The sequence below is a fragment of the Trachypithecus francoisi genome, unplaced genomic scaffold (genome assembly GCF_009764315.1).
Source record: "Trachypithecus francoisi isolate TF-2019V2 unplaced genomic scaffold, Tfra_2.0 Lachesis_group12, whole genome shotgun sequence".
Lineage (NCBI taxonomy): Eukaryota > Metazoa > Chordata > Mammalia > Primates > Cercopithecidae > Trachypithecus > Trachypithecus francoisi.
Genome location: NW_022681457.1, coordinates 81,942,486 through 81,961,660, shown reverse-complemented (window position 1 = coordinate 81,961,660; position 19,175 = coordinate 81,942,486). Strand labels below are relative to the sequence as shown.

At 42.0% G+C, this 19,175-nt stretch overlaps 2 protein-coding genes and 1 long non-coding RNA gene across 6 annotated transcripts in view; 2 read left to right on the top strand and 1 right to left on the bottom strand.

Annotated features, from left to right (window-relative positions):
- Window positions 1–19,175, bottom strand: part of LOC117092768 — a 126,388-nt gene that overhangs the window by 44,436 nt on the left and 62,777 nt on the right. The gene's annotated exons all lie outside the window — the stretch shown is intronic.
- CCDC30 (coiled-coil domain containing 30) overlaps window positions 1–19,175 on the top strand; it is a 153,390-nt gene that overhangs the window by 95,800 nt on the left and 38,415 nt on the right. For all 4 annotated transcript variants that reach the window (XM_033226837.1, XM_033226835.1, XM_033226834.1 and 1 more), the window contains one exon: window positions 10,890–11,002. In XM_033226837.1, the coding sequence (XP_033082728.1) occupies window positions 10,890–11,002 (113 nt within the window). The remainder of the gene's footprint in view (window positions 1–10,889; window positions 11,003–19,175) is intronic.
- LOC117092766 (succinate dehydrogenase cytochrome b560 subunit, mitochondrial-like) lies at window positions 16,531–17,823 on the top strand. The gene has a single exon (XM_033226859.1). The coding sequence runs from the start codon at window positions 16,702–16,704 to the stop codon at window positions 17,113–17,115; it is 414 nt and encodes a 137-aa protein (XP_033082750.1). The 5' UTR covers window positions 16,531–16,701; the 3' UTR covers window positions 17,116–17,823.

The following is a 19,175-nucleotide window of genomic DNA, read 5'->3' as shown; positions in this document are numbered from 1 at the left end:
ATACCTATAGGCAAATACAGACAATCACAACTTACTGGAGCAAAACCTTCATGAGGGCCAGTGCCCAGGTTCGGAAACCTACAGTAAATGGTGGATTGCTGGAGGCTCAGCGTATCAAGTCTGAGAGAGAGAAACTCCAGAGGGACCCAGTCATTAGGGGACTTAGACACATTTGTGAGTGTTACCTCCTTTAGCATACCAGGTTCTTATAGTGAATATCTGAGAAAAATCCCCTTTTGCTTCCAGCAGGGGGAGAGAAGGGTAGCATTTGAAACTTCCTAACAAGGTCAGCCCGCAGGAGAAACTAACCAGAGCCTAAGCTGCTGGGGTTTTGTCAGAGGCTAACAGACCTAGGGAAATAGAAATATCCAACTCCAGCCAACTCTAGCCATCTTGTCCCGCAAAAAGGGAGGTGGGTAGAGAAAAAAACAAGCACATGTGAAGTTCACAGTCCAGAGGCACAGGCTTACTAAAAGACTGTACCTAATCACAGAGCTATAGAATGCCACCCATCCATCCGAACACTTCACCACCACATCACTAACGACCCATTTAACAGCAGTTTCCTTTACCCAATGCATTGTGTTTCGCTATCAAGAAAAAATTACAAGACACACTAAAAGACAAAAAACACAGTTTGAGCAGACAGAGTAAACATTAGAACCAGACTCAGATACAGCAGGAATATTGAAATTATCAGACCAGAAATTTTAAATAACTATGATTAGGCCGGGCGTGGTGGCTCAAGCCTGTAATCCCAGCACTTTGGGAGGCCGAGATGGGCGGATCACGAGGTCAGGAGATCGAGACCATCCTGGCTAACACGGTGAAACCCCGTCTCTACTAAAAAATACAAAAAACTAGCCGGGCGAAGCGGTGGGCGCCTGTAGTCCCAGCTACTCGGGAGGCTGAGGCAGGAGAATGGCGTAAACCCAGAAGGCGGAGCTTGCAGTGAGCTGAGATCCGGCCACTGTACTCCAGCCCGGGCGACAGAGCGAGACTCCGTCTCAAAAAAAAAAAAAAAAAAACTATGATTAATGTGCTGAGGGCTCTAATGAATAAAGTAGACCACATGCAGGAAGAGATGGACAGGCTGGGCGCGGTGGCTCAAGCCTGTAGTCCCAGCACTTTGGGAGGCCGAGACGGGCGGATCACGAGGTCAGGAGATCGAGACCATCCTGGCTAATACGGTGAAACCCCGTCTCTACTAAAAAAAAATACAAAAACTAGCCGGGCGAGGTGGCAGGTGCCTGTAGTCCCAGCTACTCGGGAGGCTGAGGCAGGAGAATGGCGGAAACCCGGGAGGCGGAGCTTGCAGTGAGCTGAGATCTGGCCACTGCACTCCAGTCTGGGCGACAGAGTGAGACTCTGCCTCAAAAAAAAAAAAAAAAAAAGAAGAGATGGACAATGCAAGCAGAGAGAGGGAAATCCTAAGAAAGAACCACATAGAAATTCCGTTACAGTGTTTTTGATGTTTAAGTCAAGATCAAAAACACTGTAACAGAAATGAATACCTTGATGGGCTTATTAATAGACTGCATACAACTGAGGAAAGAGCCTCTGTCCTTGAGGACATCTTAATAGAAATCTACAAAACGGAAAAGCAAACAAAAAAATGCGAAAACAAACAAACAAAAACAACAGAATATCTAAGATCTGTGGGATGAATGTAAGAGGTATGATAGATATATATGGGAAGTAACCAAAGGAGAAGAAATAGAGAAAGGAACAGAAGACATATTTGAAATAATAATCATGATTGAGAATTTCCTGAGATTAATGTCAGACACCAAACCAGAGATTCAGGAAGCTCAGAGAACATCAAGCGGATAAATGCCTGAAAAACTACATCTAGGCGTAAAATTTTCAAATGACAGAAAATCAAAGAGAAAAAAAAATCCTGAAAGAGGAAAAAATAAACAGCCTCACCCAGAGAGGAACAAAGATAAGACTTACTTGCAACTTTTCTTCAGAAACCATGTAAGCAAGAGAAGAGTGGAGTGAAATATTTAAAGTGTTGAGGCCAGGCACAGTGGTTCGCACCTGTAATCCCAGCACTTTGAGAAGCCGAGGCAGAAAGGTCACTTGAGACCAGCCTGGGCAACATGGTGAAACCCCATCCCTACCAAAAAAAATTTTTTAATTAGCTGGGTATGGTGGTGCACACCTGTGGTCCCAGCTGAGTGGCCCTAGAGTTTACAATATACAACTAACCCAAGTCCACTTTCAAATAACACTATACCACTTCAGGAGGCTGAGGGAGGAGGACTGCTTGAGCCCGAAGGTCTAGGCGGCAGTGAGTTGTGATCATGTCACTGCATTCCAGTCTAGGGGACAAAGCAATGATCTGCCTTTTTTAAAAAAATGGCCAGGCACAGTGGCTCACACCTGTAACCCCAGCATTTTGGGAGGCTGAAGCAGGAGGATCACTTAAGGCCAGGAGTTCAAGACCAGCCTGAGCAACATAGTGAGACTCCAATCTCTACAAAAAAGTGGAAAAAAAAAAAAACAAAAAACCTTAGCCAGGTGTGGTGGAGCACCATCTGCAATCCCAACTACTTGGGAGGCTGAGGTGGGAGGATCGCTTGAGCCCAGGAGTTCAAAGCTGCAGTAACCATGATTGCGCCACTGCATTCTGGCCTGTGAAATAAATAAATACATAAATAGTAAAGTATTGACAGAAAAAATTACCAACCTAGAATTCTGTACCTTGCAAAATTATCCTTCAAAAGTGAGGGAAGCTGGGCATGGTGGCTTATACCTGTAATCCCAGCACTTTAGGAGGCCAAGGCAGGAGGATCTCTTGAGCCAAGGAGTTCAAGATCAATCTGAGCAACATAGTGATAACCTTATCTCTACAAAATATATATATATATTAGCTGGATGTGGTGGCATGCATCTCTAATTCCAGCTACTGGGGGTGGGGGTGGAGGTCTGGGAGTGGGTTGAGGTGGAAGGATTTTTTGAGCCCAGGAGGTTGAGGCTGCAATGAGCTGATACAGTAAGAAAGGAGGGGAGGAACTCTGTGTCTTCACATAGTGGAAAGGACGAAAGGGTAAGAGGGGGCTCCCTTCAACTGGGAGCCCTTTTAGAAGGATGCTAATGCCATTCATGAGGACAGAGCCCTCATGACTTAATCACCTCCCAAAGGCCGTATCTCTTAATATTGTTGCATTGGGAATTATGTTTCAACAGGAATTTTGGAGGGAACACCATCATTCAAACCGTGGCAAATGCATAAAAAGGATTTGACAAAATCCAGCATCCATTCACTGTAAATGCTGTCAGTAAACTGGAAATATGGGAAACGCCCACATCATATGTCATCAGGGACATGCAAATTAAAACAACAATGAGATACGACTACATACCTATTAGAATGAACCAAAATCCAGAGCACTGACAACACCAAATGCTGGCAAGCATATGAAGCAATATCCTTGCACTCATTTATTGCTGGTGGGAATGTAGAATGGCACTGTCACTTTGGAAGACAGTTTGCTGGTTTTTCACAAAACTAAATGTACTCTCACTATATGATCCAGCAACCATGCTCCTTGGTATTTACCCAAAGGAGTTGAAAAAGTTATGCCTACCCAAAACCCTGCATATGGATGTTTATAGCAGCTTTATTCATAACTGCCAAAACTTGGAAGCAAGAAAAATGTCTTGCTTTGGACACCACTAAAAACTTGTAGCCCTCACTTAATAAAGGGGTCGAAGGGACCCACATGGTGGCTCACACCTGTTATTCTAGGACTTTAGGAGGCTGAGGTGGAAGGATTGCTTGAGGCCAGAAGTTTGAGACCAGCCTGAGCAACACAGTAAGACCCTGTCTCTCCATTTTTTTTTTTTTAATTAGCTGGGTGGTACATGCCTGTAGTCCTAGCTACTTGGGAGGCTGAGGCGGGAGGATCACTCGAGCCTAGGAATCTGAAGCTGCACTGAGCTGTGATTATACCACTGTACCCCCGCATGGGCAACAGAGCAAGACGCAAGCTCTAAAAAATAATAATGCCAGCAAGGAATGGTTTGTTAATTTTAGAAAGGCATTTGAGAGTGAGATTCTGTCTCTTAAAAAATTAAATTAAATTAAATGAGTTGAAGGAACAAATGTGGTGTATGTTGATTCCAGAATCTAAAGAGGCAACTCCAAGCACTTGGCCTTTTTCTTCCATCAACAGCCCTCACTCCTCAGGTTGAAAGCCAGTATGGAGAGTCTGCTATTCCAGATTATTCTGACTATACATTCAAGAATTAGGGAAATAGCCACTGAGGAGATTCAGAAACATACATGTAGCCATTGAATCACTGCAGACGTGTCCTAAGATACACTGTGATTTTTAACTCTATTTTTCACCTCATTTCCTTAAGGTCCACACTCTGAATTGTGAAATTAAATGGTGTTTTGGATTCCAAGGTATTAGTGTTGACTCGGAATCACTGTACTGCAGTTCCCCAAAAGTCTATATAATTATCTTTCTCCAATGCCCAGTCACTTTGATAAGAGACTACAGGTCCTCTTTGAGGAATGTTTGGGAGAAGATCACATATTTGTGTCGGTATCACAGGGTTTTTCCTTTAGAAAACCTAGCATTCCCATCATTCTAAGGACTCTGCATCTGTGGGCTGACCCAGGCCTAGGGATTGAACAAGAAGAGGCCATTACTTTCCATTCTTGTCATTTCAGTTGGGCCTCTGTTCACCAGACCTAAGGGGTTCTATTTCTTTATTTATTTACTTCTTTGTTTGAAAATACATTTCAAGTAAGACTTTAATTGGCTGCCTGTATATTTTAGTCCTACAGTCATTGTCATCAATTAACTATGACAAGATAGCAATAGGTCAAACCCTTTGATTGTATCTCTGGCCCAGTTTCCTACTAACATTAATAATACTTACCTTGTATCTGGAAGTTAAGCACTGGCGCTTGACCTCTGACACTGTGTAGTACCATCATCCCCATTAAAATCAGGGAGCCATTTCGATGTTAGCACCTCCACTATTATCCTCAATAGGTTAGCATTTCAAGTAATTTGGTGCTTTCTTACCAGTGTTATTTGGTAAAGCCTTGGTGAGGGGAGTATCTTTTGGATTCCCATGGTTATGAAGAGGAACTTTAAACCCACTCCAAATTTCCCATCTGCTTAAACTTTTGGATTCCTTTCTCTCCCTTATGCCAAAGAAGTTTGGCAGCTTGATATCATTTAATATAAGTCACTTTTGTGTCCAAGTTTCAGTCAATCAAAAGAGCAAACAAAGTCACTATTTTTTTTAGAAAGGGTCTCACTCTGTCGCCCAGGCTGGAGTGCAGTAGTGCCATCATGGCTCACTGCAGCCTCAACTGCCTGGACTTAAGTGATCCTCTTGCCTCAGCCTCCCAAGTAGCTGGGACTACAGGCACATGCAACCATGCCTGGCTATTTTTTTTATTGTTATTATTGCATGTAGAGACAGAGTTTCAATATGTTGCCCAGGCTGGTCTTGAACTCCTAGGCTCAAGTGATCCACCTGCCTTGGCCTCCCAAAATGCTGGAATTACAAGCATGAGCCACTGCACCTGGCCCAAGGTCACTCTTACATGTTCAAATTAACACATTCAATCCTGAATGTCCAATAAGTGCATTCATATTAATAAATTCAGCCTATTTAACATTACAGTTGACTATGAACAACATGGGTTTGAACTGTGTTGGTTCACTTGTATGCAGATTCTGTTGGAAATTTTTCTGAAGATTTGCCAGAATTTGAAAAAGCTTGCAGATGAGCCACGTAGCTTAGAAACATTGAAAAAGTTAGACACGTCGTGAAAGCATATATGTAGATACTATCTATTTTATCTTTACTACCATAAAGTATACATAACTCTATTATAAAGTTAATATTTATGAAAACACATACACAAACACTTATAGACCATACATAGCATCATTTGCAGTTGAGAGAAAGGTAAATAAATATAGACACAGTATTAAATCATAACTGCATAAAATTAACTGTAGTACACACTGTACTGCTGTAATAATTTCATAGCCCCTGCCTTTTGGTATTGCAGTAAGTTTATTTATTTATTTATTTATTTTGAGACAGATTCTCACTCTGTTGCCAAGCCAGAATGCAGTGGTGCACTCTCGGCTCACTGCAACCTCCGCCTCCCGGATTCAAATGATTCTCCCATTTCAGACTCCGCCCGTCACACCTGGCTAATTTTTGTATTTTTAGTAGAGGTGAGGTTTCACCATGTTGGTCAGGCTGGTCTCGAACTCCTGACCTCAGGTGATCCACCTGCCTTGGCCTGCAGTGAGTTCACATGTTGCAAGTATCCTCTTAAATTGCCATGTGACACCATTCTTCTTTGCATGAGCAGTCTCCTCTCATCAGTAAATTTTGTGTTGAATTAAAAAGAGATCTCTCATGGGTCTCAAGTATTTTTCACTGTGTGTAGTGCAATACCATAAGCCTTAAATTACAGCGTGGGACTCATACAAAGTAGCCACTAGTGATGTCGGAAATGCTGCCAAGAAACAAAGAAAAATTATGACATTACAATAAAAAGCTGAATTGCTTAATAAGTACTATAGATGAGGTCTGCAACTGTGGTTGCTCGACATTTCAAGATAAATGAATCCAACATGAGGACCATTATTAAAAAAGAAAAGCAAATTCATGAAGCTGTTGCTGCAGCTATGCTAGCAGGCTTAAAAACCATGCATTTTTTGTGCAATACCTTTTTAGCCATATTGAAAATGCAACTTTTATGTTGGTGCAGGATTTCTATAAGAGACATATCTATAGATTCTAATATGACTCAAGAAAAAGAGAAGTCATTATATGACAATTTAAACGAAAAGGAAAGTGAAGAATTTAAAGTTAGAGAATTTAAAGCTAGCAAAGTAGCAGCTACTAGGGAAGCTGAGGTAGAAGGATCTCTTGAGACCAGGAGTTTGAGGCTATAGTGAGATATGATGGCACCTTTGTACTCTGGCCTGGGCAACAGAGAAAGACTCAATCTCTAAAAAATAATAATGCCAGCAAAAGATGGTTTGTTAATTTTAGGAAGAGGTTTCTCTTTAAAAAGGATGGTTTGTTCATTTTAGGAAGAGGTTTAACTTTAAAAATGTCAAGAAAACAGGAGATGCAGTTTCTGCTGACTGAGAGACAGCAGGTGAGTTCCCAGATGCCATTAAGAAAATAATTGTGACCAGGCACAGTGGCTCACTTCTGTAATCCCAACATTTTGGAAGGCTGAGGCAGGAGGATTACTTGAGGCCAGGAGTTCGAGATCAGCCTGAGCAACATAGCAAGAACTTGTCTCTAAGAAAAAAGAAAGAAAGGAAGAAAATCATTGAGGAAATAGGATATCTGCTGAACAGGTTTTGAATGCAGGTGAAAGTGCCCTATTCTGGGAAGAAAAAAAAAGTCACAAGGACATTTATTAGTAAGGAAAATAAGTGAGCATGGATTTAAGGCAGGAAGGGAAAGGCTGACTCAACTGTTTTGTGCAGATGCAGTCGAGTTTATTGTCAGAACTGCCCTTATCTACGAAGCTTCTGATCCCCAAGCCTTGAAGGGAAAAGGTAAACAACAGCTGTCAGTCATTTGGTTGTATAAAAAGAAGGTCTGGACAACAAGAACTCGTTTTCTAGATTGATTCCATCTATGCTTTCTGCCTGAAGTCAAGAAGTACCTTGGTAACAAGGGACTGCCTTTTAAGGTTCTTTTGATGTTGGACAAATGCCCCTGGCCACCCAGAACCACATGAGTTCAACACCAAAGATGTTAAAGTGATCTACTTGCCCCCAAACACCATGTCTGTAATTCAGCCTCTAGACTGGGGTCATAAGGCCCTTTAAGGCTCATTACCATGTCTGTAATTCAGCCCCAAACACCATGTCTGTAATTCAGCCTCTGGACCAGGGTCATAAGGCCCTTTAAGGCTCATTACACATGGTACTCTATGGAAAGGATTGTCAACTATGGAAGAGAACCCTGATAAAGAAGTCTGGAAGGATTGCACTATTGAAGATGCCATCACTGTTTTTGTTTGTTTGTTTTTATTTTTGTCACTTTTAGTTTATTTGTGTGGCAAGTGACAGGCATGAAGATGCCATCATTGTTATAGAAAAAGCTGTGAAAGCCATCAAACCCAAAATAACAAATTCCTGCTGGAGAGTACTGTGTCCTGATGTGGGCATGACTTCACAGTATTTACAACAGAGCCTATCAGGGAAATCATGAAAAAGACTGTGGATATGGTTTAAAAAAAAAAAAAAAAGGTGGGGAGTACAAGTTTTCAATATATGAATCTTGGAGAAATTTAAGAGCAAATAGACACCACACCCAGAGGAGGAATTACAATAAGACAACTTGATGTAATCCCAGCACTTTGGGAGGCCGAGACGGGCGGATCACGAGGTCAGGAGTTCGAGATCATCCTGGCTAACACGGTGAAACCCCGTCTCTACTAAAAAATACAAAAAGCTAGCTGGGCGAGGTGGCTGGCGCCTGTAGTCCCAGCTACTCGGGAGGCTGAGGCAGGAGAATGGCGTAAACCCGGGAGGCGGAGCTTGCAGTGAGCTGAGATCCAGCCACTGCACTCCAACCTGGGTGACAGAGCGAGACTCTGCCTCAAAAAAAAAAAAAGACAACTTGATGGAGATAAGCACTTTCAAACCAGTGCCACATGATGAGGAAGAAAACAGAAAAAGCAATATTAGAAAACAAATTGACCTTAGACAATCTGGCAGAAGGATTCCAAATATCCAAGATTACTTTTGACTTATTTTACAATATGGACCTTTCTATATGATACAGGCACTGAAACTAACACAAACAGTGAAAGAAGGATTGGTACCATATAGAAATATTTTTAGGGAAATGAAAAAGTCAAAAAGTCGAATTACAGTATATTTCTGTAAAGTCATACTGAGTGTACCTGCCTCTCCTGCCTTCCCTGCCACCTTCTCCACCTCTTCCAGCTCTGCCACCCCTGAGATAACAAGATCAATTCCTCCTCTTCTCCTCCTCAGCCTACTCAACATGAAGACAATGAGGATTAAAAACTTTGTGATGATCCACTTCTACTTAATGAATAGTAAATATATTTTCTCTGCCTTATGATTTTCTTAATAAAATTTTATTTTCTCTGGCTTATTTTATTGCAAGAGTATAATACATGATACACATACAAAATATGTGTTAACTGCTTACATTGTTGATAAGACTTCTAGTTAACAGTAGGCTATTAGTAATTTGATGGGGAGTCAAAAAAATCATAATTCAGATTTTCAACTGTGTGGGGGGTCAGTGCCCCTAACTCTCATGTTGTTCAAGGGTTAGGGGCACTGACTAGTGTAACTTCCTACAAATACATTCCTGCATATACTCCTAGAGTTTCTGCCAATTTAAGTTGGCAAAATCTTGCCATTCTTTCAATATGGCAGTCCCCAAGTCAGTCCCTACACTTAACTCCAACTCACCATGGCGTGCTGGGATCCAGCTGTAGTTACAGGATTGGAGACAATGAGAAGTGGTGGTGGTATAGAGGTGGGCCTCGAGGACAATAGGCATCCCCTTACAAGGTAAGTGCCTTGGGTGAAATCATCACAGAATCTTCAAACTTAATCTCCTTAGGAGAGGAGGGACTGCTTGTGCTGGCAAGAGAGGCACTGTGGAATTTGGAGGTCCAGGGGGTTCAGTGTCATTAGAGTCCTCTCAGATGTCTTCATTCTCAATTCTCAGATTTCCACGCATTCCCACAGCCCTGTTTCTCATGTAAGAGACCTGGCAAGCCTGTGAAATCAATTAGTGCTGTAATTCTGCAATCCACTTGATATTTGGGATTTGGTTTTTGGATATATTGGTCTTCTGACTACAAGAGAGAAGTTATTTTAGGATACTCATAGAAGGTCTGTGGTTCTCAGACAATGCCTTGTTCCAGTAATTAAATCCCCAAGTTGGACATTTTCTTCTAAGCTCAGTAACATGGTCAGATGTGGCTAGCCCACCTCACAATCCTTGTAGTCCTCAATTCCATTATAACATTTTTTATACCACTCATGTGGTCTTCCAAAGTACTTCATTACCAGCAACTATGAGTGATAATCAATTCTTTTGCCATGGATTCTTTTGCTAGAACTAGTGACAAGATTGTATCACCTTCAAAGCTAGCCAGGTCAGATAACCAATCCCAAATTCCTAACTTTGAGTTTCTCATCACTGTAGTGACTTCTAGAACCAAATGCTTTATCAGAGTTAATCAATTCAAGAGAACAGCTTTCACTTTATATACTTTAAGCTGGGAGATGTTTTTGTTTTTTTGTTTTGTTTTGTTTTGTTTTGTTTTGTTTTGAGACAGGGTCTGGCTCTGTCACCCAGGCTGGAGTGTGGTGGTGTGATCTCAGCTCACTGCAACCTCTGCCTCCTAGGCTCAAGCCATCCTCCTACTTCAGCCTCCCAAGTAGCTGGGACTACAGGCACACACCACCACACCTGGCACATTTTTATATTTTTTTGTAGACATGGGGTTTTACCATACTGCCCAGCCTGGTCTCAAACTCCTGAGCTCAAGCGATATGCATGCCTCAGCCTCCCAAAATACAGGGATTATGGGTGTGAGCCACCATGCCCGGCCTTGGAAGATTTTTAATAAAGGGAATTAGATGCTTACAAAATTATTGGGAAGGCTGAGGAAGCAAAAGGCAAGGGAAATAGTTGCTGACTTTCAGAAAATCTGGAAGTACAGGAATCCCAAGAAGCTACTATGATCTCAGAAGCTGGAGTGACTATAAGCTTTTTTTTTTTTTTTTTTTAACCAGAAAGACTTTGCATTTCTTCAACATCATACCTTTGTCAGGTCAGAGTTCTCATTATTTTCCAATGTTTTTCAGCATGTCAAAAGCAACCAAGAATTGTCAGAGAAGCTGTCTAAGCTACAGCAAGAGAAGGAAGCTCTACGTGAAGAATATTTGCGATTATTGAAGCTGCTTAATGTCCATGTGAGGTAAACAAAGACAAGTTCTCTTTGGAAGAAAACTATGTGGAGTAGTTATTTCTTGCTGAACCAGCTCTAGGGCTAAATAGTGCACTGCTCACTGAAGCAGCCTTTCAAGAGGGCCATCATAAAATTCCTGTGTTTCCAAAAGTGCTATCCATAGGGCTTTTCCTAGGGATGTGGGGCTTCATTTCTTCTCAAGAGAGGGAGGGAGAAGGGAATTACCATTCATTGAGCTTTGATGATATTGAACTTGTTTTTCCCCAAATACACCCTTCTCACTTGCGTTCACACTTTTTTTCACCTCACATACTTTCCTCAGCCTGAACCACCCTCTCCTCATTTAAGGAGCTTTTTTTTATTTTAGAGAATTGACACAGAATATTAGTAATATGTATATCATATAGGTGTTATATATAATGATATATCTGTTACATATATGATACTTAAATACTCCCTTTTTCTATATATACATACATACATACATACATACATATATACATATATGTATATAAGTCTAATACCATTGTCCAAAGGTAAAATGACATTTGGCTTTTAGGCAGTTATTTTTTTTTTTTTTTCATTTTACATATAATGAAACAACATGGCAAAAAAAAAATTCTTTTTTCGGATAGGATCTCACTCTGTCACCCAGGCTGGAGTGTAGTGGCACAATCACAACTCACTGCAGCCTCAACCTCCTGGGCTCAAGTGATCCTCCCACCTCAGTCTCCTGAGTAGATGGGACTGCAGTCATGTGCAGCCACACCCAGCTCACTTTTTAATTTTTATTTATAGAGACAGGGGTCTCACTATGTTGGCCAGGCTGGTCTCAAATTTCTGGCCTCAAGTGATCCTCCTTCCTTGGCCTCCCAAAATGCTGGGATTATAGGCAGGCATAAGCCACTGTGCCCAGTGCAATATTTTTTTCATAATTATTTATGGCACACCTCTCAGCTGTGATCAGTATAAAATTTTTGAATGAAACAAAACTTATGCAGACATTCTCCCAAGTTCACTCCTAGTGTCTTGTCAACAAACATAATTTTGTGGTTTTATTATCATAGCTTTTATAAAAGTTTTTTTTTTTTTTTTTTTTTTTTTTTTTTTTTTTGAGACGGAGTCTTGCTGTGTTGCCCGGGCTGGAGTGCAGTGGCCGGATCTCAGCTCACTGCAAGCTCCGTCTCCCGGATTCACGCCATTCTCCTGCCTCAGCCTCCCGAGTAGCTGGGACTACAGGCGCCCACTACCTCGCCCGGCTAGTTTTTTGTATTTTTTAGTAGAGACGGGGTTTCACCGTGTTAGCCAGGATGGTCTCGATCTCCTGACCTTGTGATCCGCCCGTCTCGGCCTCCCAAAGTGCTGGGATTACAGGCTTGAGCCACCGCGCCCGGCCTATAAAAGTTTTATACTGTCTTTCTCTTAATATCATCTGATAAGCATTGTGCTTTGTTGCTATAGTCTTCAAATTTGCTATTTCCATATAACTTAATATTTCATGAAGTTGATACGCCCTTGCACTAACAGCAGCAGTTAAACAGGGTACAACTGCTAACAGACTAACAGAACCTAAAATTACAGTGCTAACAAATGTATACCTCATTTCAGGAATAGGGTATAATATAGAAACAGCATTAGAGGAAGAATGTGCATTAGAGCCCATGTGTGTTTCACAGCAAGGGATCCAGAGAAGTCAGGCAGCAGCTGCATTGGTGTTCCCTCTGTAAGGGCCGTGGCTGGATGTACTTCCTCTCTGAGATCAGGAACCACTCATGTGTGCATTGACCACCTCACAACTAGGGAGCCCTGGTAAAAAAAAACAAGTCTCAGCTGAGATTTTATTAAATACTTTTTATATTCTGTTGTTCACATAAGCATATTCCTGCCATGTAACCTGCTTCAAGAGCAAAGACTTCTTGGGGGGTCTCAACGAGACCAGGTGCAAATCATCATTATCACTGTTATCAAAAAACAATGCTGATAAACTGATACAAACTGCCATGAAACAACTTGGACCTGAGGTTATGAAGCCACACACTATTTTAATCTTTCTGTTTCCCTCTGTAATATGCTTGACCAACAGTCAGTGCTAAACAGGCACTTTAGCAAAACAGTTTAGGTTAATCTTAGACCTGCTGGAATTAACTCTCACGACATAATCCTAATTTGGTTAAGAATTACTCACTGGTCTGATGGTTGAATATTTTTATTCAAAACAATGCTGGAAAAAAATCATTTTGGTATTATATTTTTCATTTTTAAATTTATTTTTATAGAACTATAGATCTTAAAATGTGTTGACAAACATTCCGAAGTATCCTACTATTACCGGAAAGGGGTCCTGAACCCAGACCCCAATTGAGGGTTCTTGGAAATCATGCAAGAAAGAATTCAGGGCGAGTCTAAACAGTAAAGGAAAAGCAAACTTACTAAGAGAGTAAAGAAATAAAAGAATGTCTACTCCATAGACAGAGCTGCCCCGAGGGCTGCTGGCTGGCTATTTTTATGGTTGTTTCTTAATTATAAATATGGGGTGGATTATTCATGTGCTTTCTGGGAAGGGGACAGGAATTTACCAGAACTGAGGGTTCCTCTTTTTTTTAGTCTATATAGGGTAATTTCCAGATGTTGCCATGGCATTAGTAAACTGTCATGGCGCTGATGGTAGTGTCTTTTATCATGCTAACACATTATAATTAGCATATAATGAGGAGTGAGGACGACTAGAGGTCACTTTCATTGCCATCTTGGTTTTGGCGGGTTTTGGCTGGCTTCTTTACTGTATCCTGTTTTATCACTGGGATCTTTGTGACCTGTATCTTGTGCCAACTTCCTATTTCATCCTGTGATTTAAGAATGCCTAACCTCAGCCGGGCGCAGTGGCTCACACCTGTAATCCCAGCACTTTGAGAGGCCGGGGCGGGTGGATCATGAGGTCAGGAGATCGAGACCATCCTGGCTAACACAGTGAAACTCCGTCTCGGCCGGGCGCGGTGGCTCAAGCCTGTAATCCCAGCACTTTGGGAGGCCGAGACGGGCGGATCACGAGGTCAGGAGATCGAGACCATCCTGGCTAACACTGTGAAACCCCGTCTCTACTAAAAATACAAAAAACTAGCCGGGCGTGGTGGCGGGCGCCTGTAGTCCAGCTACTCGGGAGGCTGAGGCGAGAGAATGGCGTAAACCGGGAGGCGGAGCTTGCAGTGAGCTGAGATCCGGCCACTGCACTCCAGCCTGGGCGACAGAGCGAGACTCCGTCTCAAAAAAAAAAAAAAAAAAAAAAAAAGAAACTCCGTCTCTACTAAAAATACAAAAAATTAGCCGGGTGTGGTGGCAAGCTCCTGGCAGGAGAATGGTGTGAACCCGGGAGGCAGAGCTTGCAGTGAGTCGAGATCGCACCACTGCACTCCAGCCTGGGCAACAAAGTGAGACTAAAAAGAATGCCTAACCTCATGAGAATGCAGCCCAGCAGGTCTCATTCTCATTTCACCCAGCCCTTAGTCAACATGAAGTTACTCTGGTTCAAATGCCTCTGACACTACCAAATTCTTCTGCCTTCATTATGTAAGAGTAGCAATTTTACCACATCCTCGTTAGCATTGAGTCTAGTATTGATGGGGGACAGAGGTTCTGATGAAATTTTCCCCAATATTCTTTGTTTGAGATATAATTTGCATATAATATATGCAAAGATTTTTAAATATACAATTGGATAAGTTTTGACAAATGTTTGTGTCCATATTACCACCACCCCATTGAAGATACAGAACAGGGCCAGGCGCCGTGACTTACGCCTGTAATCCCAACACTTTGGGAGGCTGAGGTGGGCAGATTGCTTCAGCTCAGGAGTTCAAGGACAGGCCAGGCAAGATGGTGAAACCCTGTCTCTACCAAAAATACAAAAATTAGCCAGGCATGGTGGTGCACATCTGTGGTCCCAGCTACTTGGGAGGCTGAGGCAGGAGGACTACTTGAGCCCAGGAGGCAGATATTGCAGTGAGCCAAGATCATGCCACTGCACCCCAGCCTGAATGACACAGTAAGACTCTATCTCAAAAAAAAAGATACAGAATATTTCCACTGTCCCTTAAAGTCCTCTATGACCTGTTTGCAGTTGATCTGCACCTACTGCTTTTCCCACCTCCCTCCAAGTTGCCACTGTTCTGATTTCTGCCTGTCCTGGAATTTCTTCTAAATGGAATTACATTACATGTAATTGTAACCATAATAGGTTTGTTGCCCAATGCACACAGCAAGTCAATACACCAAGCCATTGGGTTGCAGCAGAGAAAGAGGTTTAATCGTAGAGTCATCAAATGAAGAGATGGGAGGAAACCTCAAATCCATCTCCTTGAGGAACTTAGGGTCAGGGTTTTTAAGGGTTTTGGATTGGGCCAAAATGTGAAGATGGTTAACAGGTCAAAGAGTCCAGGGTGAAGTCATGGGACAGGGAGATGAAGAAGCTACATTCTCATACTGATGCTGTTCCTCTCTGGGGGTCTTCAAACTGGTTGCTGGAATTTGTTTCTGAAAAACATCTTAAGCAATTCCGTTTGTTTGTTTGTTTGTTTGTTTGTTTGTTTTTTGAGACAGGATCTCACTCTCTTTCCCAGACTCTGGACTGCAGTGGCCCCATCTTGGCTCATCGCAACCTCCACCTCTCAGGCTCAAGCGATTCTCCTGCCTCAACCTCCCGAGTAGCTGGGATTACAGGCGCGCGCCACTACTGTCTGGCTAATTTTTATATTTTTAATAGAGATGGGGTTTCACCACGTTGGCTAGGCTGGTCTTGAGCTCCTGATCTCAAATGATCCACCCGCCTCAGCTTCCTATAATCCCTGCTGGGATTCTAATGTTAGAGGTCCTGTCTATAGGAACAATGGGATGCAAATGATCAGTATCTAATGCTGTGTGACTTTTAGCAACAAGGAAGTGGACCAAAGTGAAGCCTGATTAATGCTTTACCATAATTATATTGCTGTCCAGAACCCAGCATGTACTTCCTGTCAACCTTGTTGGGGCAGCTTCATACTCTTTTGTGTCTGACTTCTTTTGTTCAACATATTCTATTATTTTTAAGTGCACTTATAGACAGAAATTACTTGTCATTTTATTTTGAATTTCTTTGTTTTTTTTTTTGTTGTTGTTGTTTGTTTGTTTTTGAGATAGAGACTTGCTCTGTCATCCGGGCTGGAGTGCAGTGGCACGATCTCGGCTTACTGCAACCTCTGCCTCCTGGGTTCAAGTGATTCTCCTGCCTCAGCCTCCCAAGTAGCTGGGACTACAGGCATGTGCCACCATGCCCGGCTAATTTTTGTATTTTTAGTAAAGACAGGGTTTTGCCATGTTGGCCAGGCTGGTCTCAAACTCCTGACCTCAGATGATCCACTCACCTTGGCCTCCCAAAGTGCTGGGATTACAGGCGTGAACCACCACACCCGACCTATTTTGAATTTCTTTGATGGCTAGTGAGGCTGAATGTTTTTCCACATTATTTGTACACAGCCTTTTAGGGTGGTGGATTCTGACCCCACTGCACATGCCTGGGCTCCAACATAGATGAATAAAATAAAAACCTTTGGGCATGACTTCCGTCCAGACCGGAACCCAAGATGGCTGCGCTCTTGCTGAGACATGTTGGTCGTCAGTGCCTCTGAGTCCACTTTAGCCCTCAGCTCTGTATCAGAAATGCTGTTCCTTTGGGAACCATGGCCAAAGAAGAGATGGAGCGGTTCTGGAATAAGAATATAGGTTCAAACTGTCCTGTATCTCCCCACATCACTATCTACAGTTGGTCTCTTCCCATGGCGATGTCCATCTGCCACCGTGGCACTGGTATTGCTTTGAGTGCAGGGGTCTCTCTTTTTGGCATGTCGGTCCTGTTACTCCCTGGGAACTTTGAGTCTCATTTGGAACTCGTGAAGTCCCTGTGTCTGGGGCTAGCACTGATCCACACAGCTAAGTTTGCACTCATATCCCCTCTCATGTATCATAACTGGAATGGGATCCGACACTTGATGTGGGACCTAGGAAAAGGCCTGAAGATTCCCCAGCTATACCAGTCCAGAGTGGTTGTCCCGGTTCTTACTGTGTTGTCCTCTACGGGGCTGGTAGCCATATGAAGAATGGAGGTTCCCAGCATCATCTTCCTACACCTTATTACATTCATCCATCTTTCTGTTTTTCATTCTTATCTCCAGCCTGGGAAAAGTTCTCCTTATTTGTTCAGATCCTTTTGTACTTTCAGATCCCCTTGGAGCAGTAGAGTACCTTGTAGACCGTAATAGTGGAAAAGGGTCTAGTTTTCCCCTTGTTTCTAAAGATGCGGTGGCTGCAAAAACTCCCCTTTTTTGCCCACAGCTTGCCAACTCTCGGCCTAGAAGCAGTTATTCTGTCTCCATATTGGGCTTTGATTTGTGCTGAGGGTCAGCTTTTGGCTCCTTCTTCCTGAGACGGTGGAAACAATGCCAACTCTGTGGCTTCTGCCCTGGGGACTGGGGGTGAGGCTTTGGGTGCCACTGCCTGTGGGTTGCTGGCTTAAAGGACAATTCTGTTCATTGGTGAGAACCCAGGCCATTAACACCTACACAGTGTTATTGAAAGAAGAGAGGTGGGGGTGGAGGGGAATTAGTCTGTCCCAGTTAGAGGGAGATAAAGAGGGCTAGTTAGTTCTTGGAGCAGCTGCTTTTGACACAAGAAGATCTAGAAAATTATTGAACATATTAATGGCTATTTCTTTTTCTTGGATTTCCAGAAAAGCCTCTTAATTTTGTGCTTTCTCATCGAAGTCATGTACCCTTTTTTTCTGAAACTGAATTAAAATACTCATTAAAAAAAAAAAAAACCTTTGGGCATAAGGTCTGTGGATCAACACTTTTCTAAAAGCATCCTTGTGTGATTGTAATGTGCATCCGAGGTTGAAAACTATATTTAGGAAAGAAAATGGAAGGAATTATTGAAACTCTACATTTATTTTTGTTTTCATTTCCCTGATCCCAGTCCCGACTTTCACAGACAATGATTATTTTTTATATTTTCTCTACCACTTTTCCAGAGAAACAATTCCCTTGCTTTTTTCAAATCAAAGTATAGACAACCTGGTTTTATTTAAACACAAGCTAAAAGTTGTTCCTAAATTTTAAAACGTAAATATTGTGCCACCTCATAAAATTAATAGTTAACAAAGCCAAAAACAAGCATAGAAAATCTACATATTCTTTGGGCAAGACAGCCAACAGAACTTCAGACTGAATCAATAGTTGTGACAAATTGCCAGCAATGACAAGGGAAGCTCTAAGTTCTCACCAGCTGTACTGCATCAACATGCTTTCCAAACCATGTGTAACACTACAGAGAGTACCCTTAATATCAAATAATAGGAGAATAATTAGGTGAAATATAATATAGTCACTTAACAGGACATAATACAGCTGTAAAGGATGATGGCTGTGAATATTAGATAACAATGTGGGAAAATGCTTATAATGTAGTAAGTGAAAAGAGCATACAATAAACATTTTGATGTAGACAATGTTTAAACAAAAGATACTTATAAAAGGAATTAGAAGGAAACGCAATATCATAGTACTGGTCATCTTGGGAGTTGGGGATTTTCCCAAACTTTCTGTAATTAATTATTTTAAATAACAAATGGGTCTGGCATGGTGGCTCATGCCTGTAATCCCAGCACTTTCAGAGGCCAAGACAGAAGGATCACTTGAACCTAGGAGTTCGAGACCAGCCTAGGGAACAAGAGTGAGATCTCGTTTCTACCAAAAAAAATTTAAGGAATAAATTTATTTTTTTAATAACCCAAATGGCAGAATAAGAGAGTAGCTGTGTGGCATGAGAAGTTAGAGACTTGGGTTTTAATATTCCAGTACAGGATAGGTGAAAGAAATTCCAGAAGTGTAACACCCAGTGGGGTTCTACTTGCCCACTGCCTAGACAGAGCTGATTTATCAAGACAGAGGAATTGCAAGACAGAAAGAGATTAATTCATGCAGAGTCAGCTGTATGGGAGACCAGAGTTTTATTACTCAAATCAGTCTCCCCAAAAATTTGATGATTGGGGTTTTTAAGGATAATTTGGTCAGTCGGGGGTTAGAAAGCAGGGAGTGTTGACTGATCAGGTCTAAGATTAAATCACAGAAAGTTGAAGCTGTCCTCTAGCACTGAGTCA